Genomic DNA, 27,670 nt, shown 5'->3' with positions numbered 1-27,670 from the left:
GAGTCATATACAATCACTATGCTTAAGAGACATTTAGACAGGCATTTAAATATGCAAGGCAGAGGAGGATATGGACCTAATGCAGGCAAATGGGATTAGTATAGATGCGTCAAAGAGTCAGCATGGACGTGAAGGGCTGAAGGGCCCACTTCTGTGCTGTACAACTATGCTCTAAGGTTTGAGAGTGTTAAAAGGGAGAACCTTAAATTTCTTGAAGTAACACTGAGTACACTTTACTTTTTGTACTGCAGCAAATCTGAATATATCTTATTCCTGGCTAACTACAGAGGAAGGATTGTAAAATTCTGATCAAGTTACCACACTGATGGTACTCTGGGCAACAGAGTGGTACAGCTAGAGGAACCGCTGTCCCATAGCACTAGGGATCCAGGTTCAATCCTTTGTGGAGTTTTCACACATTCTCCCTGTGACCACGTGGGTTTTCTCCCATATCACAAAGAACTGTGGGTTAATAGGTTATTTGGCCATTGTAAATTGGTGCTAGGCGAGTGGTAAAATATGGGAGAATTGATGGAAATGTAGCAAGAATAAAATAGGATTAGTGTAGGATTAGAGCAGATGGGTGCTTGATGACAGACTAGTTGGAACAAAGGACCTGTTTCTAGGCTGCATAGTTGTACGAATATGAAAAATGAAGTCATAGTTCAAAAGTTATGGTCACACACAATAGCACTGTTTAAAAGCAAAACTGCAATGACAAGTTACATAAACTCAGTGTTATAATCCCATCATTATAGTGGCAAGTATGTGGTTTGACTGACATCAATAAACCTTGGTCATTCATTTTTTTTTTAAAAAGAAACTCTTTTAGGGATTAATTAGTAGCCCAACTATGAGCCTCAATTAAAGTGGTGGCTGTAAACATTGTTGTCATTGTGGACTATCCTGTATTTTGACTTGGACATTTTGAAATCCATAACTGTTTTCTTGAATTCTCTAAAAAATTATGCTTTACTGATTTGCTCTGCCAATGATGGGGAGGGTGTGTGATCGCGGCCAGTTCTTTCCTGACTGGACCCCCTGTCCAGAATCAATGCCAGCACTCTCCCCAGGGCTGTACTTGGCAGGTGCAGGTGTGTGGATAGAATCGCACTCTGCACATGACAAAGAGTTGCAAGGTTTCAGCCGTCCCCAAAAAGACCTGATTGGCTTTGTCATAAAGAAAAGCAAGTATTTGAGCTTTACTTTTTGTCAAAGCCATCAAGGGATTACCGTTTTTAAATGCTTAACAATGAGGTATTAAAATTAATGTTAATAAAGAGATGATAAAAATAAATTTCATTGAAAACAAAAATCGTTTACAATTCTTTAAAAACACTAAACTACAGTGAAGGAATTTTAAATTATTTCACTTTCCCATTCTACAGTGAGAATATTGCAATTCAAATGAAAAGAGCCTTCGATCTTATGCCTGGCCTGAGCTGGTGAGGTTCAAGTGACTGGAGAATTCACCCAAGACTGGGTTCCAGCAAAGGACTCCGTTGGAAGTTCTTTAATGGAGTGTTGCAGCAGATGTGATGGGAAATGTCACAGAGCAAGTCCCAGATTGTCTGAGACTTATATCAGTGTGAATCGCTAAACTTGGACAATTTGCTTGAGAACTGTCGATCTTAGCCACCATGATTCCACCAGTCTAGTTTCCTGTGGTCCAATACTCCCCACCATCATTTTGCCCCATTAAGCAACTTCTTTTAAAAAGTCAATTTTTATGATCCACAAGACCAAAATAATATAGCCAACTTCAACTAAGAACTGTTTCTAATTATGCATTCTATTATTTCATCTAGTGAGGCAGAGAAACTAACAGGTAAAATAGTCATAGAATCAAATATGTTTGGACATGTTTAACAGCTTCTGTACTGAAAACAACATCTTTTAGATTAAGCAGCATTTCAACAAACTTATATACTTTTTTCTTGTAGATAAAGGTATCCCTCTGTGGTAAATTGGGTTGTTCGAGTGTGTTCGTGAGGATTTTTTTTAATCTTGTTCATTAGTTCCTCCACTTCTGTCCTTGCACCCTCAAATCGATTCCTTGCCTATGGAAAAGAATAAAAACACTACAAAATATTCAGTGGCAAGGAGCCAAACATGAACATTTACTGCTCATCATCTTATTACTAACTTAAAACTATCATTTTTACCTCTTTCCCAGTTCTGACAAGGGGTCTTTAGTCTGAAATGTTAACTGTTTTCTTCCCATAGATGCTGCCTGAACTGCTGAATGTTTCCAGCATTTCAGGCTGCTGTTTATCGATTAGAGCTCAGTGTTCAACACCATTATCCCCTCAGTACTAATCAGCAAGCTTCAAAACCTGGACCTCTGTACCTCCCTCGGCAACTGGATTCTCAATTTCCTTCTCGGGAAACCACAGCCACTGCGAATCGGTACTAACATCTCCTTCTCGCTGACAATCAACACAGGTGCACCTCAAGGATGCCTGCTTAGCCCACTGCTCTACTCTCTTTGTACTCATGACTGAGAGGCTAGGCACAGCTCAAACACCATCTATAAATTCGCCGATGACACCACTGTTGTTGGCAAAATCTCAGATGGCAATGAGGAGGCATACAGGAGTGAGATAGATCGGCTGGTTAAGTGGTGTCGCAACAACAATCTTGCACTTGACATCAGCAAGACCAAGGAATTGATTGTGGACTTCAGGAAGGGGAAGTCAGGAGAACACACACCAATCTTCATTGATGAGTCAGCGGTGGAAAGGGTGAGCAGCTTCAAGTTCCTGGGCGTCAACATCTCAGAGGATCTACCTTCGGCCCAATACATTGATGCAATCACGAAGGAACACCAGCAGCTCTATCTACTTCATTAGGAGTTTGAGGAGATTTGGTATGTCACCAAAGACTCTTGCAAACTTCTACAGATGTACAGTGGAGAGCATTCTGACTGGTTGCATCACTGCCTGGTACAGAAGCTCCAATGCGTAGGATCGAAAGAGGCTGCAAAGGGTTGTAGACTCAGCCAGCTCCATCACGGGCACAATCCTCCCCACCATCGAGGGCATCTTCAAGAGGTGGTGCTTCAAGAAGGTGGCATCCATCATTAAGGACCCTCACCACCCGGGACATGCCCCCTTCACGTTACTACCATTGGGGAGGAGGTACAGGAGCTTGAAGACCCACATTCAACATTTCAGGAACAGCTTTCTCCCCTCTGCCATCAGATTTCTGAATGGTCCATGAACACTACCTCGTTATTCCTCTTTTGCACTATGTATTTATTTTTGTAACTTACAGTAATTTTTATGTCTTGCACTGTACTGCTGCTGCAAAATAACAAATTTCACGACATACGTCAGTGATAATAAACCTGATTCTGATTTTCTGTTTTTATCCCAAAAACACGTTTTACATTCATTCACAGGCATCACTGGCATTTAATACTCACCATTCAGTGCCCTTGATTTTTGGTGGCTTGCAAGGCCATCACAGAGGGTTGGTAAGAGCCAAACATATTGCTTCCCCTGCCCCACCACACATTAGTCAGAATCTCAACAATCAGTACTAACTGCTGCAAGCACTTGGGGTCAGGAATCGCACCACCCTACACTCAGTTTTGGCTGCAAGTTCCCTACCTTTGAAAGATACATCATGACAAAGAGAAAGAGGAATATGCTGTTCTGCCCCTCACAGCTGTTCCACCATTTAAAATGGTCAAGGCTAATCATTTATATCACCACCACTTTTCGGCAGTAATCCCTTATCCCTTGATTCCCTTAATGTACAAATTTTTATCGATCTCTGTGTTGAATAACTCGGCCTCTACAGCTCTCACGGGTTTAGAATTTCAAAGAATCACAACCCATTGAAGAAATTTCTTCTCATCTTAGTCCTTTAATACTGTAATCCCTTGGTTCTAGATGTGCAGCCTAAGGAAACATTACCCATGCATTGCCCTGTCAAGCCCTGCAAGAATTTTGTACATTTCAATGAGATTGCATCCCATTGTTAATGTAGGTCCAACCTACTTAATCTCTCCATTTAGGGCTAGTCACCCTGCACCACCACCCCAATCAATCTGGAGAACATTTGTTACACTCCCTCTGTTGCAAGTACACCCTTAAGTAAGGGAGACCAGACCTGTACACAATATTCCAAATGCAGTCTTACCAGTGCCTATACAATTCCAATAAGATATTAAATTCTCTTGCAATAAAGGTCAACTTACTTCCTAACTGCTTACTCTATTTGCATATTAATTTTCAGTAATTCATGTTTGAGAACATCCAGGTCACTTTGAACACCAGCACAATTCAACCTCTGTTTTAAAAATGCTTTCTCCAATTTATTTTTACTGGTGCAATATTTCACACTTTACACCTTGTATTCCACCTCCCAAGTTTTTGCCCATTTACTGAGCCTATCTATATCCTCCTGAAACCTCCCTGCATTCTCCTCACAACCCACACTGCCATTCAGCTCAGTATCAGCAGCAAACCTGGATATATCATACTTGGTCCCTTCATCCTAATCACTGATATTGATTGTAAATAGCTGGAGCCCTAGCTCAGATTTCTGTTCATCTCACTAATCACTGTCCCAACAGAAAATTACCTGTTCATTCCCACTTTGTTTTCTGTCTGCTAACCAATGTTCAACCCATGCCAGTATCTTACCATCAACCCCAAGAGTTCTGTCTGGATTGAAGATTGAAGCACCCAAGTTACCTGCAACACCAGTGTCCATTTCAATCTAACACATGAACCTGAATAATTGTCTGCTTCCTCACCAGATGACTGAATGAAGTTAAATACAGTGGCATGCAAAAGTTTGGGCACCCCTGGTCAAAATTTCTGTTACTGTGAGTAGTTAAGTGAGTAGAAGATGAACTGATCTCCAAAAGTCATAAAGTTAAAGATGAAACATTCTTTTCAACATATTAAGCAAGATTAGTGTATTATTTTTGTTTTGTACAATTTTAGAGTGAAAAAAGGAAAGGAGCACCATGCAAAAGTTTGGGCACCCCAAGAGATTTGAGCCCTTAGATAACTTTTACCAAGGTCTCAGACCTTCATTAGCTTGCCAGGGCTACGGGTTGTTCACAGTCATCGTTAGGAAAGGCCAGGTGATGCAAATTTCAAAGCTTTATAAGTACCCTGACTCCTCAAACCTTGCCCCAACAATCAGCAGCCATGGGCTCCTCTAAGTAGCTGCCTAGCATTCTTAAAATTAAAATAAATGATGCCCATAAAGCAGGAGAAGGCTATAAGAAGATAGCAAAGCGTTTTCAGATAGCTGTTTCCTCAGTTCGTAATGTAATTACGAAATGGCAGTTAACCGGAACAGTGAAGATCAAGTTGAGGTCTGGAAGACCAAGAAAACTTTCCTAGATAACTGCTCATAGGATTCCTAGAAAGGCAAATCAAAACCCATTTGACTGCAAAAGACCTTCAGGAAGATTTAGCAGACTCTGGAGTGGTGGTGCACTGTTCTACTGTGCAGTGACACCTGCACAAAATGACCTTCATGGAAGAGTCATCAGAAGAAAACCTTTCCTGCGACCTCACCACAAAATTCAGCATCAGAAGTTTGCAAAGGAACATCTAAACAAGCCTGATGCATTTTGGAAACAAGTCCTGTGGACTGATGAAGTTAAAATTGAACCTTTTGGCCAAAATGAGCAAGGGTATGTTTGGAGAAAAAAGGGTGCAGAATTTCATGAAAAGAACACCTCTCCAACTGTCAAGCACAGGGGTGGATCGATCATGCTTTGGGCTTGTGTTGCAGCCAGTGGCACGGGGAACATTTCACTGGTAGAAGGAAGAATGAATTCAATTAAGTACCAGCAAATTCTGGAAGCAAACATCACACTGTCTGTAAAAAAAAAAGCTGAAGATGAAAAGAGGATGGCTTCTACAACAGGATAATGATCCTAAACACACCTCAAAATCCACAATGGACTACCTCAAGAGGCACAAGCTGAAGGTCTTGCCATGGCCCTCACAGTCCCCCAACCTAAACATCATCAAAAATCTGTGGATAGACCTCAAAAGAGCAGTGCATGCAAGACGGCCCAAGAATCTCACAGAACTAGAAGCCTTTTGCAAGGAAGAATGGGCGAAAATCCCCCAAACAAGAATTGAAAGACTCTTAGCTGGCTACAGAAAGCGTTTACAAGCTGTGATACCTGCCAAAAGGGGTGTTACTAAGTACTGACCATGCAGGGTGCCCAAACTATTGCTCAGGGACCTTTTCCTTTTTTGTTATTTTGAAACTGTAAGAGATGGAAATAAAAAAGTAATCTTGCTTAAAATATTAAAGAAATGTGTCATCTTTAACCTTATGCCTTTTGGAAATCAGGTCATCTTTTACTTGCTTAGCTATTCACAGTAACAGAAATTTTGACCAGGGGTGCCCAAACTTTTGCATGCCACTGTACAAGGCTGTCTATCAATCAAACTTAATCATTTTGGCCTCAACCAATTATACTACACAGGAGAGTGCACTGAAAATGGACTAACAGTGCCTGGCATCCTATGTTATTCAATTTCCTCCTCTCCGAATTACAAAATAGAGTGGAATCCCCAGCCATACATGTCATGATCAAAAACTGAAAATCCAACCATGCACAATTTTTTGAAAACAGGTACCAAACTTTGATCAAAACACAAGCAAAATATGTAGACCAAACTATACATAGCTTCCCAGAAACCAAGCTTACATTTTGTATATGGAGGTGTAGGTCAGTTTTGTAGTGATCAAAATCTTTGGCCAGTTCATAACCTTGATGATAAAATGTGAAAAGCATCTGAAAGAAAGACAGCATCTGAAAGAGAAAACAAAAGTTCACTTTTTTTTATATATATATATATATATATATATCTAGTAATTCCAGTACATTCAGTAAGGAAGAGCAAAGGCAGGCAGGCAACTGGAAACACACAACTTAAAATTAATATAATTTCAGCTAGCAAATGATGCAGCACAGAGTACACTTTCCACAGAACACAGCTTCTACCGAGTACAAAGAGGAACCTGGTAAGCAAGGGAATTCAGTAAAGCAGGGAAAGAGGAGCTGTTTAATGCTTTTTTTCAAAAAATTAAATTGATAACAATTATTTAACCTCTTAAACTAGTAAAATTGGCCCAGTGTTGGGCAAGTGCTGACTTGAATGGAGCTGGATTTTAATTCTTCTTCTGGTAAACAGAGACATGGCAATGCTTCCCATTCCCTGTACAATGAACACCCTGTGCTATGTGGGAAATCCCAAGGAATGCACATTCCACGCCAAGTGGCAAATCCCAAGGAATGCACACCCTGTGCAAAGTGGGAAATCCCAAGGAATCCATACCCTGTGCAAAGTGGGAAATCCCAAGGAATCCATACCCTGTGCAAAGTGGGAAACCCAGGATGATTGTTTCTCCAATCCTGGACACCCATATGGCAAGGAAATTCCAGCATCTGCAGTCTTTTATTTCTCTAGCAAGGAAATGTTATCAACTGGAAAATCTCAAGGTCAGAATTTCAGAGCTTGGACTAGAGCCAGTATTGCTCCGGTGCATTGGTGAGGTTGAGCATTACATGGTAGCATGTTCCAGGAGGTAGTCACCCCACAATGTAGTGTGAGAATGGGTGACCACTAGACCATCCAGGTAATACAGGAGTTCCAAACAATCTGCTGGAGGAACTCAGTGGGTCAAGTAGCATCTGCGAGAGGAAAGAAGTTGATGTTTCGTGTCAAAACCCCAGATCAGGACCAATACAGGAGCTCCCTTCAGTGACACACTCTATTCACTTCTGAAGAAGCCAGAAGACAATAACTCTTTGAGGGAGTACACTCAAAGTCCATAGCATTAGGGTTAAACACAGTGGTATGGATTAAAGGCAGAAAGGACAAGAGAGCTATACTGTTAGGGAATTCAGTAGTTATAGGAGAAATAGACACTTCTGTGGCAATAAATTTAATTTCCAGGATGGCATTTGCCTCCTATACCAGGGCCAAGGATGTCACGAAATGGATGCAGAACATTCTAAGGGGAGAGGATGAGCAGCAAGAAGACACAGTGGTATCAATGACAGAGTAAGAAGAAAAAGGGTCCTCCAAGCACACTATAGGGAATGAGGAGACTGAAGAGGCTTAAGAGTCAAAGCTTGAGCATTTTAAAGACCAAAATGGTAAGGTAAATGTACAGCATTATGAATAAAGACTCTGCATGTGTCTTCACACAAACAGAGACTAATTCATGCCACGAGGAAGAATGTAAAACATTTAATAGTAAATAGTAATAAATAGTAAAATACATTTAGGAGTTTTAATCTTTTTAAAAACTAGATAAGCCAACAGTCCCAGATTAAAAATAGATATTCCAGGCACTTACAAGAAACAAAGGAGGACATGGCAAAGGTTCTGACTATAACTTTCCTATGCTCTGGCTAGTTATTAACCCAGAAGACAGGAAATTTGCAACTACAGACCAATCAGTCTGACATTAGTAGTGGGCAAATAGAAAAATTTGGTAAGGATGGTATAATTCAGCAATTAAAGCAGAAGGTAAGAAAGACAAATCAGAAATGGTTTATTAAGAATAGATCACATAAAACCAACAGAATTTTTTTTTGAGGAGATAACAAAATGCCAATCAGAGCAAAACATTTGATGTAGCATATCAGAGTTTACCAAGGTACATGACAGATTGATCAAAAAAGTCCACGGGATCCAGGAAAAGAGGTAAATTGAATTGAGAACTGACTCACTGGCAGAAAGAGAAGGAAAATGGTTGACAGGAATGTTTGTGACTATAGGGCTGCATGCAGTGGGATTCCTGAGGATTCAGAACTAGACCCCTTGCTTTTCATAGTATAGATAAATGACCTAGACAAATGTTGGGCACACAAATATGTAGGTGTTGACAATACCCCCAAAATTGGCTGCATGGTTGATCCTGAAATTTTAGATTACAGGAAAATATCAATTTACCAAGGTGGCAAATGAAATTCAATCTGGAGAAGTGCAACACAATACATTTGCAGATAACAAAGTAGGCAAGGGAATACATAACTGGCAAGACACTTAAAAGTTAAAGAAACACAAGGATGTTCATGCATGTCCACAAATTCCTGAACATAGCAGGGCAGGACAGAGAAGGTGAAGCCAGCATATGGGATACTTGTGTTTGCGGCCAAGGCAGTTACAACAATAAAGTCGGGGTGGAGATGGAATTCATACTCAAACCGTGTAAAAGAGTAGTTAGGTCACACAGAGTACTCTGTATAGTTCTGCTCAACACAGTACAGGAAAAAATGATAGCACTAGAGAGTACAGAGGATGTTGCAAGGATTGGAAAATTATTGTTATGGCTGGGACTCTTTCCTTTGGAAGAGAGAATTAATAACCTACAAACAATGAAAGCTCTGCTGCCAGAAAACAAACTGAATTTGCTCTCGACTGGTCCCACTATAATCAGCAGGCTCATGATGGTCTGCAATACGCTGTGCAATCTTGCCATCATGAACTAAGAGATTTTGCCATCAGCTAAACAGTGGGATGAACAGTAGAAAGGGTAAGGGAAGTGGAAGAAAGAGAAGGATGAAAGGCAGGATGAAATCCAGACAGCAGCTTCATCTGCCTACAATACCAGTGGACGTGTCTTGACTCTATTCACAACAGCCCATCCTTCTTTGCAATACTGACCATAATACAAATATCAAAGGCAACATACCAAACAAATCTGGTAAATCAAAGTTTGCGAGATGTATATGAAATGTCAACTAATCAAGTCGTGTATATCGCATTGGTGCCCATCTTCTGTGAGGCACCATGTATCCATGTGTTCCTACACTTCTTCGCTTCTCACCATCCATAACCCAGTATTTCAGAGTCTAGTAAATTGCAGTTAACATTCAAAATGCAATCTCCTCTCCACTGGAGAAACTAAAGGCAGATTGGGTGATCACTTTGTGGAGCACCTGTGCTCAGTCTGGAGGAGTGACCCCGAGCTACCAACTGCCTGCCTCTTTGATTCACCACCCCCCTACCACTCTGACCTTTCTGTGGCCTCCTGCACTGTTACAATGAGGCCCAATACAAGCTCAAGGAACAACACCTTATCTTCTATCTGGTCATGGTTGCAGTCTTCAGGACTCAATATCAAATGCTCTAACTTTAGAAAAACTCACCCTTTCCTTCTGTGTTTCAGAACTGGCCATTTCTGCCTATCGTTACTTTGGCTCAGTTTTCCTTTTCTCCCCCTATATGTATTGTCCGGCTGGCTGGGCATGTCCCACAACCTTACCATTAGCAACACATTACACAGACAAAGAAGCATCATCTCCTACTTAACTGCCACATCAAGTCATTAGGTCTCGCTCTATCAGAGGTATTCCCTTTCTTCTAACTATCCCTCTCCCTCCTTCTCTGCAACTGAAAACTAACTTTTGTCTCTCACAATTCTAATGAAGGTCTGTGTTCTCTGTAGCAGAACATGTGCGCAAACTTGCCCTTCAGCAAGCCGACATCTACAGCTTCCTGGCCCTTTGTCCATTGTGACAGTTGGCCCCCTCTACCCACTGATTTGAGATACAGATTCCACCTTTCAGTTAATTTCCAAGTCATATAATGTCAGTAATGAGCTGGTAGCTGCTAGTGTTAAGTCAGGAAATGGTGTCTTCACCTTCACTGACTTTATGTTCTTCTACCACTCTGGCCAGGTTGCAGTTCTTGAATATCTGAAAGGAGAATGACACATGTGCTGAGGATGGAGAAATAGGAGGCAGTGGGGGGAACTGAGAAGTGCACACTTACATAATCTGTAAATCAGAAGACAACATGAACAAAGTAAGTGGAAATGAGTTGCAAGGAGAATTACTTGTAAGGAAACTTTACAGCTGGCAACAGACTCAGTAGCCACTGCTCCAATGATAGCAAATGATTTTACTTTTTATTGGTGTCATCTAGTAACTTCTGTTCCATGTGAGCCTGCTTCTCCTGCCTCTATACATGTCACCTTGTCCTGCAAAGGGAACTGTGACAGTGAGTACTGTGCAGTTTGCCTGGGAGATGATTGAATGGCTGTTAATGTGTGCAAGCTGTGAGGGTGACTGAAAGACTTGAAGTAGTGCTTATTGTGCGAGGGCAAGGGGAAATGCAAGTGTTAGCTCCAAGCTTTGGATTAATATATTGGGCAACAGTAGTGTGGTGAACCTGAGAGTGCATTCAATTTTCTTAACCACTTGTATGAGCTTACCAAATACAGATGTGCATCCAGATCCAGGACTATTTGCAACCATTCCTTTCTGGACAATCTAGTCAGAGATCTTCTTGAACTCCTGCAGATGGATCACATCTCAACTCCTCCCCATATCCTGCATCGTGACCTTCAGTGAAACCTCAAAATCAAGCATGCTCCCCCTCAGGTGGTGTCATTACATCAAGAATCACAACACAGACTAACCTTCACACAATTTCTTGCAGCCACCTCCTATTTAAGACTTGTAATGGCCACTCATGATTCCAGGTCTAGGCCAAGGCTTTCAGCCAAAATACACTGCAGCCAGCATAAATAAAAGCAGAAAGTGCTGGAAAAACTCAGCAGATCAGGCAGCATCATTGACTGAAATGTTAACTCTATTTCTTTCCTCAGATACTGCCTGACCTGCTGAGAATTTACAGCATTTTCTCTTTATTTTACTGCAGCTTATTTGATTCTCATTGTACAAAGTGTGCCTGCAATGGAGACAATGGTCCCATAATCTTGGTACCTGCGATCATTTTTAAAGGCCCAGTAAATTTAGCTCCATTTGTTTCTCCAAGTGATTTTGAAAGCAACACAAAATCTTTTGCAAAAATCATTCTGCTCCCCACCTCTATTCTCTTAACCTTATTCCTTCCCCAAATAATATATTTGGCTCCAGTATTTTAATCTTCCAGAAACTGACTCCTGAGCACCAACACAAATCTTAGAGGTGACTGAAGAGAAAGCTATTGAAAATGATGGAAAGGAAGAGCTAAAGAGTGTAAGAAACAAAGGGATGAGAAGAAAGTGTAGACATGAGCAAAGATGGAGGAAGAAAATGACAAAATATAGGAGAGCAAGAAACAAGTGAATCAGGAGTGTGAAGCACAGAAGTGTCAGGCTCAGCCATAGGAAAAGAGAGGAGAAGAAACAGTATAGGGTGTTTTTTGTTATTGTAAGCCACAACCACTGGGAGTCATTTCAAGGGACTGACCTCTTTGGTTCCATCAAATTACCAAACCACCAAAAAATATAATCTTTAAGACATCTAAAATCTTCAGTCAGCCTGAGCATAGGCAGTTCACTGATGCTTATAACTCACCATCCTCACCGTCGCTTGTTTTGTAGTTGCAACTTTCAATCTTTCAGTCCAGTAAAGTACAATCCTGTTTAGATCATACACTGATTGGGATCAAGCATTCAGACTGCAGGGCTTTGACTAGTGGTGTCCCACAAGGATCGGTTCTGGGACCTCTACTTTTCATGATTTTTATTAATGACTTGGATGAGGGGGTAGAAGGGTGGGTTGGCAAGTTTGCAGACGACACAAAGGTTGGTGGTGTTGTGGATAGTGTGGAGGACTGTCGAAGATTGCAGAGGGATATTGATAGGATGCAGAGCTGGGCTGAGAAGTAGCAGATGGAGTTCAATCCGGAGAAGTGTGAGGTGGTACACTTTGGAAGGACAAACTCCAAGGCAGAGTACAAAGTTAATGGCAGGATTCTGGGTAGTGTGGAGGAGCAGAGGGATCTGGGGGGGTCCATATCCACAGATCCCTGAAAGTTGTCTCACAGGTGGATAGGGTAGTTAAGAAAGCTTATGGGATGTTAGCATTCATAAGTCGTGGGATTCATTAGCATTCAAAACTCTGGTTAGACCACACTTAGAGTACTGTGTCCAGTTCTGGTCGCCTCATTATAGGAAGGATGTGGAGGCATTGGAAAGGGTGCAGAGGAGATTTACCAGGATGCTGCCTGGTTTAGAGAGTATGCATTATGAGGAGAGACTAAGGGAGCTAGGGCTTTACTCTTTGGAGAGAGGATGAGAGGAGACATGATAGAGGTATACAAAATATTAGGAGGAATAGATAGAGTAGACAGCCAGCACCTCTTTCCCAGGGCACCAATGCTCAATACAAGAGGGCATGGCTTTAAAGTAATGGGTGGGAAGTTCAAGGGAGATATCAGAGGGAGGTTTTTTTACCCAGAAAGTAGTTGGTGCATGGAATGCACTGCCTGGGGTGGTGGCGGAGGCAGGTACATTGGTCAAATTCAAGAGACTGCTAGATAAGCATATGGAGGAATTTAAAATAGAGGAATATGTGGGAGGAAGGGGTTAGATAGTCTTAGGCAAGGTTTAAAAGTCAGCACAACATTGTGGGCCGAAGGGCCTGTATTGTGCTGTACTGTTCTATGATACTATGAAGCATGAAAGTATTTCTACATTGAGGATGGACCATACTGACCGTTTTACAGAATTTGAATAAGTTATGAATTAGTGAGCAGTCACTTTGCAGGTTAAAGAAATGCAAATATAATCAAGTTTTTTTTTCAAATTTGACTTACAGGCTCCACAAATTCAAACTTCTTGCGTTCTTGAATTTCTTGCACTTTACACACATACTCCAATGATAATTCATAGTAGTGTTGCCGAATCTGCTCTAGCTGACTATCTGCCTAGAAGGACAAAAACATTGAAAATTTGAATGGAATTATAGAATGCAAAAGGCATGATTTTTAAAAATACTGTTAAATATTTGTTCAAGCTGGAATAGCCTCCAGCTATTCTACATAATTTTACAAATGACAATAATGGGCATGGAATAAAATGTTACAATGTTTTCAGTAATTGAAAAGTTATCAGAAACACAAAAGAAGTCCAGTGTGGTCCCTGACTTGAAATGTCTGAAAATATATTTCCTGATATGCATTGCTTTTTTTCCCCCCAAAAAAAACAAAATTATTAACCAGACATTGGCATGATCATCTTCAGAATTTACTTCTTCCCTGGCAGTCCAATCCATAACGTCACCAAATTGCTAACGAAATGGTAACTGTACATTCTTCCTTTTCACTGTTCATACCATCCTTTCTTGCAAAATCAGTGACTGGTTAAGCAATTTTAGTTTAATATCCATGCTATAAATAATCTTGAATATTTCAATGTCAAGTCTTGAACTTTCACTTCTCCAGGGGAAACATTCCCAACATTTGCAGCTTTTCTCATGACTTACATGACTAATCCCAGCCATCAATTTAATTGCCTGTCATTAAATATTTTCCAGTGCCTGTATAATGGTTAGCGGAATGACGAAAATTGTACAAACTACCCCACTGGGTGGATGGGGTTGGGGCAGTGTGGAAGAACATTTCCACTTTCTGCAAATCCAAACATAACCTAGTATTTGTTCTCTGTCCCTGTGGATATGATGCCCAACATACCAAGATGAACAACATCCAGCACTAAATGCAGTGTTTAAGTGAATCACATTTCAGTACCATTAACAATCAGAATTATTATCCTCCTAATTTATTGCACGAGGATGTTATCCAAACAAGCAAATATTAATCTGAGCCACTGAATATCTGTCAAAAACACATTGCGAAGTTTTCTATGAACATACAAATGGTAAGAATGCCTTCATCAGCAAAAAAACATTCTTGAGTGTGAATTCCCATTTATTCACATTTCTGAGTTTGTACATTCCTCAAATGGGATTCAATACAGGAAAGTGCACACACACCCCAGTTCAATTATGGGATGACTCTTTATCTGGTCCTCTGTATCCATCACAGGGTATTATGTGCAGTCAGGCACCACAGGGGGAAGAACATGGGCAACAGGCCTGACGCAGCCAATTACATTGTTACTTGTACTTACTATTATGCTAGAACCTGTGATTTGAATGGTGGGAAATTAGTCCAAGACTTCCAATTTATATGGAAATTTAGAACAATTGCAACCACAAGATTAACTAAACCTTTCTCCTCCATTTACCAACAACAGAAGGAATGAAAATGGAATACAGCACATAAATGAATCCAGCCAACAGAGTGGAAATGTTACCAGGCTGTAAAGTCATCAATATCACATTCATGTTCAATGTTTTACATTGATTGAAATATCATTCTACAGATGTTAAACCAGCTTCATTCTTGCTTGATAGGCAGCACTTGGTTCCACAAATTTCTGATCTAAGAGACACCCTTCTGACTTGAGAAGTTAGTCCCACTCTAAAGAAAACACCACATCTTGATTCACAGTCCTGTATGGTACTAACAGAGTATTACACTGCAGGATATTCCATCCTTTGGATGGGGCACAAGTCGCAGGCCACTTTGCACCCATGGGGGGGGGGTGAAGAAAGTAACTGCAAAATAATTCAAGCAAGTTCTCCTCTGTATCCTACTCAGTGTTAATCCATCAGCCAACATTAGCATAATAGATAATCCTGTCCCCAGCAAGGATCCCAGGTACTTGCATTCCATTGACTGCTTGTCCCTCTGTATTCTACACACTACCCTCACTTCTATGCACAGATATCTGCTGGCCCTCTCTCCTTCTCTCCCACAGCTCTGAGCCTCGCTCTCCAAGACCTGCCACAGACCTCTCTGTCACTTCGTACTCTGCCAGATCCACACCTTCAGCCGCCGGTTCTTCTTCCTCGTGTCCAGGAAGGATCAGAAGCTCGCCTGCCTCCAGGCTGAGGCCACTGCCAGATCACACCCCGGCCCCAGCTGCCTCCAGACTGAGACCTCTCATGCCACCAGTGGGTCTTATTGCTCCTCTTCATCCACCACCACTCCCGAAACACACCTAGTCCCTCAGGCTTCTCCTTACCCCTCGTCCCCCCTTCCTCTTCCCACCCCACTTTGCCTGACACCTCCAATCCTCTACCCTCCCCTGACCCCAGCTCCAACCCCTGCTGTGTCTTCACCATCCCCTATGACCTTCTCTCTGAGACAGAACATTGTGTCCTCAGCAGGGGCCTTACCTTCATCCCTCTGTGCCCACATCTCAACAGGTTCCATGCCCGCCATGACGCCGAGCTCTCCTTCCGTCACCTCCACGCCCACTTCTTCGGCAAGGATTCCCCATCCCCACTGATGACCGCTTCTCCCACTTCAAGCCTTCCTCCTCCTCTTGGACACCCCACTCTGGATCTTTTCACCTCTAATTGCCGAAGGGACATTAACCGTCTCGATTTCACCACTCCCCTTACCTACTCCAAACTCACCCCCTCTGAACACACTGCCCTCCACTCTCTCCATACCAATCTCAACCTCACCATCAAACCTACAAACAAGGGCAGCGCTGTTGTAGTCTGACGGACTGACCTCTACCTTGCAGAGGCCAGACACCACCTCTTTCTCACCCCTGAACTAGGACCCCACCAAGCAGCATCAGGCCACTATCGCGCACACCACCACCGATTTCATCACCTCCAAAGATCTGACCTCTGCATCCTCCAACCTCATTGTTCCCCAAGCCCACACTGCCCATTTCTACCTCCTACCCAAGATCCACAAACCTAACTGCTCCAGTAGGCCCATTGTTTCTGCCTGCTCCTGCCCTACTGAACTCATGTCAACTCCATCTTCCCCCCTTGTTTCAGTCCCTTCCAACCTACATCCATGACACTTCGCATGCTCTCCACCACTTCAACAACTTTTACAGTTCCCTGGCCCCAACCACCTCATTTTCACCATGGACATCCAGTCCCTGTATACTTCTATTCCCCCATCAGAAAGGCCTCAGGAATCTCCACTTCTTTCTGGACAACAGGCCCAACCAGTTCCCCTCCACCACCTCCTGTCTGGCAGAACTGGTACTCACCCTCAACAACTTCTCTTTCAGCTTCTCCCACTTTCTCCAGACCAAAGGCGTAGCCATAGGCACTCGCATGGGCCCCAGCTATGCCTGCTCTTTCGTGGGCTACGTGGACCAGTCCATGTTCCAAACCTATACCGGTAATGCTTCCCAACTCTTTCTCCGCTACATTGACAACTGCATTGGTGCTGCTTCCTGCATGCATGCTGAGCTCGTCAATTTCATCAACTTCGCTACCGACTTCCACCACCACCACCACCCCCCCCCCCCCCTTCAAATTCACTTGGTCCATCTCCGACACCTCTTCACCTGTCTCCCCTTTCTTGATTTTTCTGTCTCCATCTCAGGAGACAGATTATTCACCGACATCTTCTACAAACCCACTGACTCCCACAGTTACCTCAACTACACCTCTGCCCACCCTGTCACTTGTAAGGATACTATTCCCTTCCCTCAGTTCCTCCACCTCATCTGTTCTCATGATGAAGCTTTCCATTCCAGGACATCCAAGATGTCCTCCTCCTTCAGGAAACTGGGATTTCCCCCCCACTGCCATCAATGCAGCCCTCACCCATATCTCCTCCCTTTCCCGCACGTCTGCCCTCACCCCCATTCGCGCCCCCCCCCCCGATATAACAGGGATAGAATTCCCCTCACCTACCACCCCATGAGCCTCCACATCCAACATATCATTCTCTACAACTTTCACCATCTCCACCACGATCCCACAGCCAGGCACATCTTCCCTTCCCCTTTCTGCAGGGATCACTCTCTCCATGACTCCCTTATCCGCTCGACCTCCCCACTGATACCCCTCCAGGCACTTATCCCTGCAACCTTGTTAATTGTTACATCTGCCCCTACAGTTCCTCCCTCACCACTATTCAGGTCCCTAAACAGTCCTTCCAGATGAGACAGCCCTTCACTTGTGAATCCATTGGTGTCACTTATTGCATCCAGTGCTCCCAGTGTGGCCTCCTCTACATCGGCGAGACCCGACGCAGATTGGGGGAAATCACTTCATCGAGCACCTTCACTCCATCCACCATTACAGCCAGGATCTCCCGGTGGCCAGCCATTTTAATTCCACTTCCCATTCCCACACTGATCTGTCTGTCCACAGCCTCATCTACTGACAAGGTGAAGCCAGACACAAACTGGAGGATTAACACCTCATATTCTGCCTTAGTAGTCTCCAACATGACGGCATGATCAATTTCTCCAACTTCCAATAACCACTCCCCTCTGTCCTCCCTTATCCCACCAGCCCCATCACCCCTTCCCTTTCCTCTCCCCCTCCCTCTTGATCTGCCCATCAACCACACATTCCTCCCTCCAGTTTCCCTCATCTCCTTTCCTTTATTCCATGGCCCACTGTCCTATCAGATTCCTATCTTCCTATCTTGCTTGACCTGAAACAGCAAATGTCCATTTTCTTCATAGATGCTGCCTGACCCGCTGAGTTCCTCCATCACTGTGTGTTAATCCAGTCATTATTGTGTTGTGGTAACCTTCTATGCACAAACTGCCTGATATTTTATTTTAAATGCTATTACAGCAAAATCTTCTTAAAAAGGACATGAGGACATTGGGTGAAAAGTGTTTTCAGTTACTATGAAGTTGTGAAAGGGACAACTTTAATACAACTCTTTAACATTCTGGTCTAGCAATAGATGGCTTGATGGGTTAATTTGATAGCAAAGCTTACATGCAATCTTGACAGTTTATTCAACCAAAACAAATATTAAATTGAATCTAGACCTTTATTTCCCTTACTCAAATTATTCCTACAGGTGTAAGCAATACTTTAAATGTTACCATTAATTGAATTGTTAACAATTATAGGAAACAATATACATATTATGCAGTATGCAATACTGCTTTGGTTTAGGAGTTAACTAAATACAGAAGACTAGAATATCTCTAATTGTGGACAACAAAAATTATACAAAGATTGGAGCAAAACACCAGTTCATAATATTGCCTCAATGTTCAATTGCATAGCATTTTTCTTTCAGCACAACGCAAATGAAAATTGTTAAGCCAAAGTGAAATCTAGGTTAGAGAAAACCAGAATTAGAAAAAGGAAGCAGTTAAAATCCCTTGGAGGACGTAACTGGGGAATTCATTATGGGAAATATGTTAATGGCAGAGATTTTGAACAAGCATTTTTATATCTATTTTTTACAGCAAAAGACACTAAAAACATCCCAATAACAGAAAAAAAAGAGGCAAAAAGGATTGAGAAATTTACAACAATTAAAGTTGGAGATAAAGCATCGAACCAATAAATGGAGCTCAAGAATCTAGAGATAGTGGGTGCTTTGATAATGATCCTCTGCAATTCCCCATATTCTGGAAAGGTCCTAGTGGACTAGAAAACCACAAATATAATGCCCCAGTTCAAGAGGGAGATAACAAAGCAGGAAACTATAAACCAGCTTGTCCAAAATCTATCAATGGGAAAGCACCAAAATCTATAATTAAGGAGGTAGAAGCAAGACATTTAGAAAATCACAATACAATTAAACTGAGATTTATGACAGGGAAAATGTTCTTTTTAAATTCAGAGTCCTCTGAGAATGTAACAACCAGTGTGAATAAATTTCTACTGGTTCTGCTTTATCCACTGTGTGTTAAGTCCTCACAGAATTTGTCAAACAATATTTCCCTTTCATACACCAATCAGGACTCTGCTTGACTGTCATGATTTCTGAAATATCCTGCTATTACCTTCTTCATAATGGATTCCGGCATTTTCCCAACGACAGATGTTAGGCTAACTGGTCTATAGTTTCCCACTTTCTTCCTCCCTCCTTCCTTGCATTACATTGAGAAGTAATTAACAATATTTAAGGTTATACACAAAGGGGATGGAGGTTAAAAGGTCCCCAATGGCAGAGCAGTTAAAAACTAGGGTACATCAAATGAAGGCAGTTGCAAAGGAATTAGAGGTGATGGATTTTATTTTCAATTTTAAAGGGTTTTATTTTGAAAGGCAACGTGTTTACAGTCTAGAATCCACTGCTATTGATAACAGTGGGTGTAGATGCAAATGAAGCATTCAAAAAGGATCTAGATAAGTTTATAAAAGGAAAAAAAAAATACAGATTTATGCAGAGAGGATGGGGAAGTGGGACTAGTTGGATTGCTCCTATACAGAGGCAATACAAATGACCTCCTTCCATGCTGTAATTATTCTGTGGTTCTGAATCACAGATGTACCACTAAAATGTGGTTTTATTTCTGTGAACATCTATGCAATAAAGCCCAAAAACATTTCAATCAGGAAATACTTACAAATTAAAATTTTTTTTTTTTTTGAAAAACAACAAAATTAATGTAAGCTTGGCTCAACAAATATTTGATGCCTTAAATGTGGATCAAAATACATATTACGATAGCATTACCAGACTAACTTTGACACCAAGCCACATTAAGCAATAATAGGAAGATGGGTGAAAGAGGTAGGTTTTAAACAATGATATAAAAGGAGGAAAGGGAGATAGAGACTTAGGGAGAGAATTCCAAAGCATTGGCAGTAGGAGATATAGTTACCAAGGATGGAGCAAATTCAGGAATAGTATGGATGAGGGTTCAACAATAAGCAGGATAAGGCAAAGACAGACAGAACTGATGTTATAGTATTGGAAATTGGCAACCTTACCTCCAAAAGTGATGCTTCTTTCTTCTTTGATGATAAATTGACATGTTTTTCCAGTGTACTGTAGTATTTCTCAGTTTCTTTGTCATACTTTTTCTTTTCTTCCTACAAATAAATGCATGGATTACATCAAAACATTTTAACAATCTCCGAAAGCAGTTTGAAAAAGATGGAGGGTCAATTTATAAAATAGTCTTGGGTTATATCCAAATGAGCAATAACAAACTGTCCAAATACCAAAATTATTATTCATAAATAGGAATACGTTTTTATCTACACTAAGTGTAACATTCTGGTATGTAGGGAAGGCTGCCATATCTTCCAGTTATAAACACAAGCATTTTTTCTTTCATAACATTTACAGAACAGACTATGTTCCAGTGATTAATGGATATTCCTCTTTTCCAAAAAAAATGATGACGACTACCTGACAGCAATTCCTATGTCAAAATTGTGAAGAGTGACAACCATTTCTTTTGCTTATAATATTAGTGGGCCATTACCTGTGTGAAAATTAAAAATTTATAAGATACACCCAATATAAAACAAGAGCAATTATCAAGCACAATAACATGGATGGCACCAATGTGCCTTTACAGGCCTCTTCAAAAGTGTCACACAATATTCATAAAATTGGCAGGTCTTACTCTAGCATAGCATTGAAGGACTGCTGCATTGTGTCAGCTTGCGTTAATTATGAGAAAGATGAACTCTTGACCTCATAATATACCTAATTATGGCCCTTACACCTTATTTTCTACCTGCACTGCACTCTCTCTGTAACTGTAACACTATATCCTGCATTTTGTTATTGCTCTTCTCTTTGAAATACCTCAATGTACTTGTGTTTTGAAATGAATCTGTATGGATGTTGCGCCAAAGTTTTTTCTACTGTACCTCAGTACATGCAACGATAATTAACCAATTATGTGTCAAATCCTGGAAGAGGACGAGAGAACAAACCACCCAATTCTGATGCACTATCATTGACCCTTGGCTGACCAGAAAACCAAATAAATTTTAAGGGCCTATCATCATAAACAAATCTATTAGATAGCCATTAAAACATCCTAGCACTGTATCTACAACTAATATGTTGATGATTGTTTACAATGGTATAAATTAAACTTGACAGACATTCTAATAGTTTAAATATCTAATGTACCTGCATAATGTCATTTAAGACACAAGTATATAAACAGAAACACTAATTGCAGGGAATGCTTTTCAATTGCAGTGCTCTCTTGGCCAGCCTCTTACTTACTGCCCTCCGTAGTCTTCACCTGATCCAAAACTCTATTTTCAAGCTACCTCACCCAATAGATGTGCTCACAGACCACTTCTGGCACTATCTATTTGAAATTCTGATCCTTTACCTGTAATCACCTCCAAAATCTCTGTACTCTCCTTCCTAAATCACTTGGTCTCCCTCTCTTTCCTCCTATACAATACTAAAAACTTCCCACCAACTTACATTCAGGTCATATTCTCTAACATCTCTTCACATAGCTCAGTCAAATTTTATTTTATAACACTCCTGGGGAAGTTCAACTATTTCAAAAGGTACTATTTAATAGGATGTTTTTATTATGCACCTTCAATTCAGCCAATTACTAATTTGCAGTACTTAGTTTTCCTGTATATCCCAAAGCTCACATATATACAAATGAATGTGAAGCTTTAAGAACAGGGCTTTTTTACTTCTATATTATTTTGGTATTGTTACCTTTGCTGCTCCGATCTGGTCCTTTCTGAATCTTTCCAGTGGCTTGATAAATGTTTCGCTGATGTTACGAGCCTGAGAGAAAATGGGAACATTTGTAGAAAGAAGATTTCGTTCCAACAGAAGGTTACAATGTAGCTCTAATATATAAATGTTTACAAAATATTTACTTAAATTGGTGAATTATGATAATCACTCCAGCCACGTCCCTATAAGGTTCAGTTTTCTTCCAAAAAATGAAAAGTTGAATGAGGCAAATTGACCATTTTTGTTTTGAAAGCTGGACAGTTCTAGCAAGAAAAACATCTATTGCCTTTTCGTAATTGCCTTGAGAATATGGCAGTGAGACATTTTCGTGAATCATCGCAGTCCTTCTACTGAAGAGAATTGCACCATGCTGTTGGAGAGAGCACTCCAGAATTCAGACCTGATCTTGATAAAGGTTTGCAGGTGATGATGCTCCCATGCTCCTGCAGACCACATCTTTGTTAGTGGTAGGGAATCATGGGTTTGGAAGCTGCTGGACCAGGTGTGAGTCGATGACTGAGAGCTGTGAATGAGTAATCTAGCTGCAATTTAATATCTTAAATTCTAAGTAGTATTTCAGGAAACATTAAACATTTTTTAAAAAATGAAATTGGAGACTGCAGCTATGCAAATGTTTGCTTTCAACCACACTCCACCCCTTCTACACTGCTGGATTTGAGCAAGACAGGTCCCAGGATATTATAGTGAAAATATAACATGGGTGTGTAAGCTCATCTTTCATCCGCATTTTCCAGCCACCCACATATCATGGGTGCTCCAAATTTCTGATGAGCACAATACTGATTACTAACATTACTCTTTTAACTTGACATTCTGGTACAAGGCTAAAAAACAGGTTAAGAAAATAAAGCAGGAAATACCAGTAATTTCATCCAAAATATCTTGCATTATTTCATAATTCTACATCCACCACTTAACTTCCAATTGAGCTTGTACATTTGCTTTCTGAGAAACTGGGAGGTCTGGTACAACTAACTATCTATGAATGATGAAACAGATTCTGCAATAAAAGCACAAAGGAACACAGTTTATCAGAGAAATACTTAGATAAACAGGTTATTTCTCATTGTTTTCTTGCTAGAAATTGGTGGTGTTCTGTTCCAATAAAAACACTAGATAATAAAACTGGTCCTCATTGGGTAACATGACCAAAAACACATTACTTAATGCTTTTTTCACATGGGAACATCTGTTTTACTCAAAGATATTAAAAAAAGTACTGAAGCAAGCTCTCATGTTTGGTCAAGGCTGTTATTTTGGTAGTTTCAAAGCAATAATGCTGCAGCTATTTAGTATTAAGCATATTTAGATTACTTCCCATAGATTCTTTTCTCAAATGCACAAAATTCAATTAACAGCAGCAGTACATTATTTTCCTTCCATATGGTCCAGAATGTGTTAAAACATGCCAAATTAGTTGTTTATCCTTTACTCTTCAGCTCGAAGAAATGTTCCCTTTAAGATGCTGGAAAATGAAAAAAGCAGCAAAGCATCTGGAATTTAGTAATAGGATCAATCGAGTCCTGAGAGACATAGGAGTCTAAGGGGAAATCAGGAGGGCAAAAAGGGGAGGTGAGATATTCTTGGCACATCAGGAAAAAGGAGAATCTTAAGAGGTTCTACAAGTATATTAAGAGCAAATGGGTAACTAGCAAAAGAAATCAGTCCCTTTATGGAACAGTGTGGTCGTCTATGTGTGGAGCCATGGGAGATGGGCAAGGTCTTTCTCCTCATCTGTATTACCATGGAAAAGCTTATAGAAGCTAGGGAATTTAAGGAAGAGAATAGTTATGTCCTGAAACATATCAATATTACAGAAGGGGAGGTATTGGCAATCCCCACAAAGGTGGATAAATCCCTGGGGCCTAGGACATTGGGAAGCAAGGAAGAAATTGCTGGGGCCCTGACAGAGATTTTTGTATCTTTCTTAGCCATGGGCAAGGTACTGCAAGCCTGGAAGGTGGCTAATGTGCCTTTATTTAAGAAGGGCTGCAAGGATAAGCCAGGGAACTACAGGCCAATGAGCCTAACATCGGTGATGGGTAAGCTACTGGAGGGGATTCTGAGAGATAAACTGCATTTGGAAAGTCAAGGACTGATTAGGGATAGTCAGCATGGCTTTATGTGTGGGAAATTGTGTCTCACAAATTTAAGTTTCTAGAATAGGTGGTCAAGAGGATTGACAAGGGCAGGGTAGTAGATGTTGTCTACCTAGGCTTTAGCAATGCTTTTGACAAGGTCACGCATGGTACACTGGTCCAGAATGTGAGATCACATGGGATCCAGGGTGAGCTAGCCAGTTGGATACAAAATTGACTTGGTGGAAGGAGTCAGAGGATGGTAATGGAGGGTCATTTTCCAGATTGGAGGCCTGTGACAAGTGGTGTGCCGCAGGGATCAGTACTGGGTCACCTTCTGTTCATCGTATACATTAACAATTTGGATGATAACGGAGGTAGCATGATTAGTAGGTTTACCAATGATACCAAAATTGGTGGAGTGGAGGACAGAGAAGATGGTTGTCTAAGGTTACAACAGGATCTAGATCAACTGAGAAAGTGAGCCAATGAATGTCAGACAAGTGCAAAGTAATGTATTTTTATCAGTTAAAACAGGGCAGGATTTACACAGTGCACAACAAGGCCCTGGGGAGTGCTGTAATACAGAGAGACCTAGGGGTACAAGTACATAGTTCCCTGAAAGTGGCAACCCAGGTAGACAAAGTGGTGAATAAGATGTATGGCATGCTTCTCTTCTTCAGACAGACATTGAGCATGTCACAATACAGCTGTATAGGATGTTGGCGTGACTGCACCTGGAATAGTTTGTGTAGTTCTGATCACCATACTATAGGAAGGATGTGATTAGGCTAGAGAGGGTGTAGAAAAGATTCACAAAGATGTAACTAAGACTGGAGGTCTTGAGTTATGAAGAGAGACAAAAGAGGCTGGAACTATCCCCCTGGAGCAAAGGAGGCGATCTTATAAAATCATGAGTGACCCAGATAAGATGGATTGTCAGTTTTTTTTCCCCCCCGCAGGGTTTGGAGTCTAAAAAGAGAGAGCGTTGGTTCAAGGTGAGATGGGAACCTGAGGGGGAAGTTTTCCCACAGAGAGGATGGTGGGTATATGGAATGAGCTGTCAGAGGAAGTGGTAGATGCGGGTACAATTACAAAGTACAAGACTTGTGGACAGGTTCATGGATAAGAAACATTTAGAGGGTACCTACATTAGACTATTGTTTATTGACTACAGCTCTGCCTTCAATACAATAATCCCAAGCAAGCTTGTCACCAAACTCCGAGACATAGGACTCAACACCTCCATCTGCAACTGGATCCTTGACTTTCTAACCAACAGACTGCAATCAGTGAGAATAGGCAGCAATACCTCCGGCATGATTATTCTCAACACTGGTGCCCCACAAGGCTGCATCCTCAGCCCTCTACTCTACTCCCTATACACTCATGACTGTGTGACCAGACTCTGCTCTAACTCCATCTACAAGTTTGCAGATGATACCACCATTGTAGGTCTATCTCAAACAGCGATGAGGCGGAGTACAGGAAGGAGATAGAGAGCTTAGTGGAATGGTGTCATGACAACAACCTTTCCCTCAATGTCAACAAAAGAGCTGGTCATTGACTTCAGCAAAGGGGGCAGTGTACATGCACCTGTCTACATCAATGATGCTGAGGTCGAGAGGGTTGAGAGCTTCAACTTCCTGGGAGTGAACATCACCAACAGCCTGTCCTGGTCAAATCATGTAGATGACATGGCCAAGAAAGCTCACCAGCACCTCTACTTCCTCAGGAGGCTAAAGAAATTTGGTTTGTCCCCTTTGACTCTCACCAGCTTTTATCGATGCACCATAGAAAGCATCCTATCTGGATATATCACAGCTTGGTACAGCAACTGCTCTGCCCAGGACCGCAAGAAACTGCAGAGAGTTGTGGACACAGCCTAGCGCATCACGGACACCAGCCTCCCCTCCTTGGACTGTCTTTACCTCTCGTTGTCTTAGCAAAGCAGCCAGCATAATCAAGGACCCCACCCACCTGGGACATTCTCTCTTCTCTTCCATCGGGTAGAAGATACAGGAGCCTGAGGGCACGTACCACCAGACTTAAGGACAGCTTCTACCCCACTGTGATAAGACTATTGAATGGTTCCGTTATACAATGAGATGGACTCTGACCTCATGATCTACCTTGTTGTGACCTTGCACCTTATTGCACTGCACTTTCTCTGTAGCTGTGACACTTTACTCTGTACTGTTATTGTTTTTACCTGTACTACATCAATGCACTCTGTACTAACTCAATGTAACCGCACTGTGTAATGAGTTGACCTGTACGATCGGTATGCAAGACAAGTTTTTCACTGCACCTCAGTACAAGTGACAATAATAAACCAATACCAATATGGGCCAAATGCAGACAAATGGGACTAGTTCTGGAAGGCACATTGGTTGGCATTGATGAATTGGACTAAAAGACCTGTTTCCATGATACATAAACTCTACGACTACGTGCTGCCCAAAAATTGTAATTCACTCATTTTTTGTGCACTAAAACACGGCTCCATTGAGCACCCACATCCAATCAGAAAACAAAAACAGTAAAACTGGCCAAAATCCAGCTTGAATTGGCATTTGGTTTCCATGCAGAAACGAGCTCTAAATTGAGACCTGCTCAAAACATACAGGGCACCACCATATTTTGCATGGACCCCACTACTTCGATAGTCCCTAAAGATGCTCTCACCATGACAGCAACACACCATACTGCCATGGAGGAAATGGGTCACAGGGGAGGAGATAGTTCCCACATTCACTCAAAGGAACACGCAAGCCTTGATCAGAGATATAAGAAGGTCCTACGCACTGGATGAGGGGATGTCTAGAGACCTACCAGACCCCCACCACGAAACCCTGGTATGAGGTGACTGGTCTTCTCCAGAGTGAGTATCCCCATTCAGTGGGCCAATGCTGAGAGAAAGTTCAAGATTACATAAGTTATGCAAAGTAATCTGTACATCCCTGTACCTGGAGACTAGAAATCCTCAAAGAATTTTTTTTTAATGCAGGAGTCCAAGTTCTTCAAGCAAGGTGCCACTCATCAGGAATTAGAGATATTGCAGCAAACCAGTAAAGTCATCAAAACAGGGGATCCATTCATGTGTTATATTCAGTGAAGGTAGAGCAGCACAGCAGGGTGAGAGGAGATTTTATGCATCAGCTTGGTTCCCCCAGAAGATTATTGTCATGTTTAACTGGTGTTAAGGATTGATTGCAAGATGGACATACACACTAGTTTGCCTTATTTTGCTGGCTCTTTATGAAAATCCTGTGTCAGAGAGTCCCTTGCATTCCATATGGTCAATGTCTGCCTCCTCCACTCAGCTGGGAGATG

At 41.5% G+C, this 27,670-nt stretch overlaps 1 protein-coding gene across 2 annotated transcripts in view; it reads right to left on the bottom strand.

Moving 5' to 3' along the window:
• Window positions 1–27,670, bottom strand: part of arhgap10 (Rho GTPase activating protein 10) — a 153,379-nt gene that overhangs the window by 62,450 nt on the left and 63,259 nt on the right. For both annotated transcript variants that reach the window (XM_052036414.1, XM_052036404.1), the window contains exons 4-8: window positions 22,212–22,283; window positions 20,489–20,590; window positions 13,557–13,667; window positions 6,701–6,805; window positions 1,931–2,060 (exon numbers count right to left, since the gene is read on the bottom strand). In XM_052036414.1, the coding sequence (XP_051892374.1) occupies window positions 1,931–2,060; window positions 6,701–6,805; window positions 13,557–13,667; window positions 20,489–20,590; window positions 22,212–22,283 (520 nt within the window). The remainder of the gene's footprint in view (window positions 1–1,930; window positions 2,061–6,700; window positions 6,806–13,556; window positions 13,668–20,488; window positions 20,591–22,211; window positions 22,284–27,670) is intronic.

The sequence above is a fragment of the Pristis pectinata genome, chromosome 2 (assembly GCF_009764475.1).
Source record: "Pristis pectinata isolate sPriPec2 chromosome 2, sPriPec2.1.pri, whole genome shotgun sequence".
Classification (NCBI taxonomy): domain Eukaryota; kingdom Metazoa; phylum Chordata; class Chondrichthyes; order Rhinopristiformes; family Pristidae; genus Pristis; species Pristis pectinata.
The sequence above is the reverse complement of the archived record's forward strand: the minus strand, read 5'-3'. Positions and strand labels throughout refer to the sequence as shown.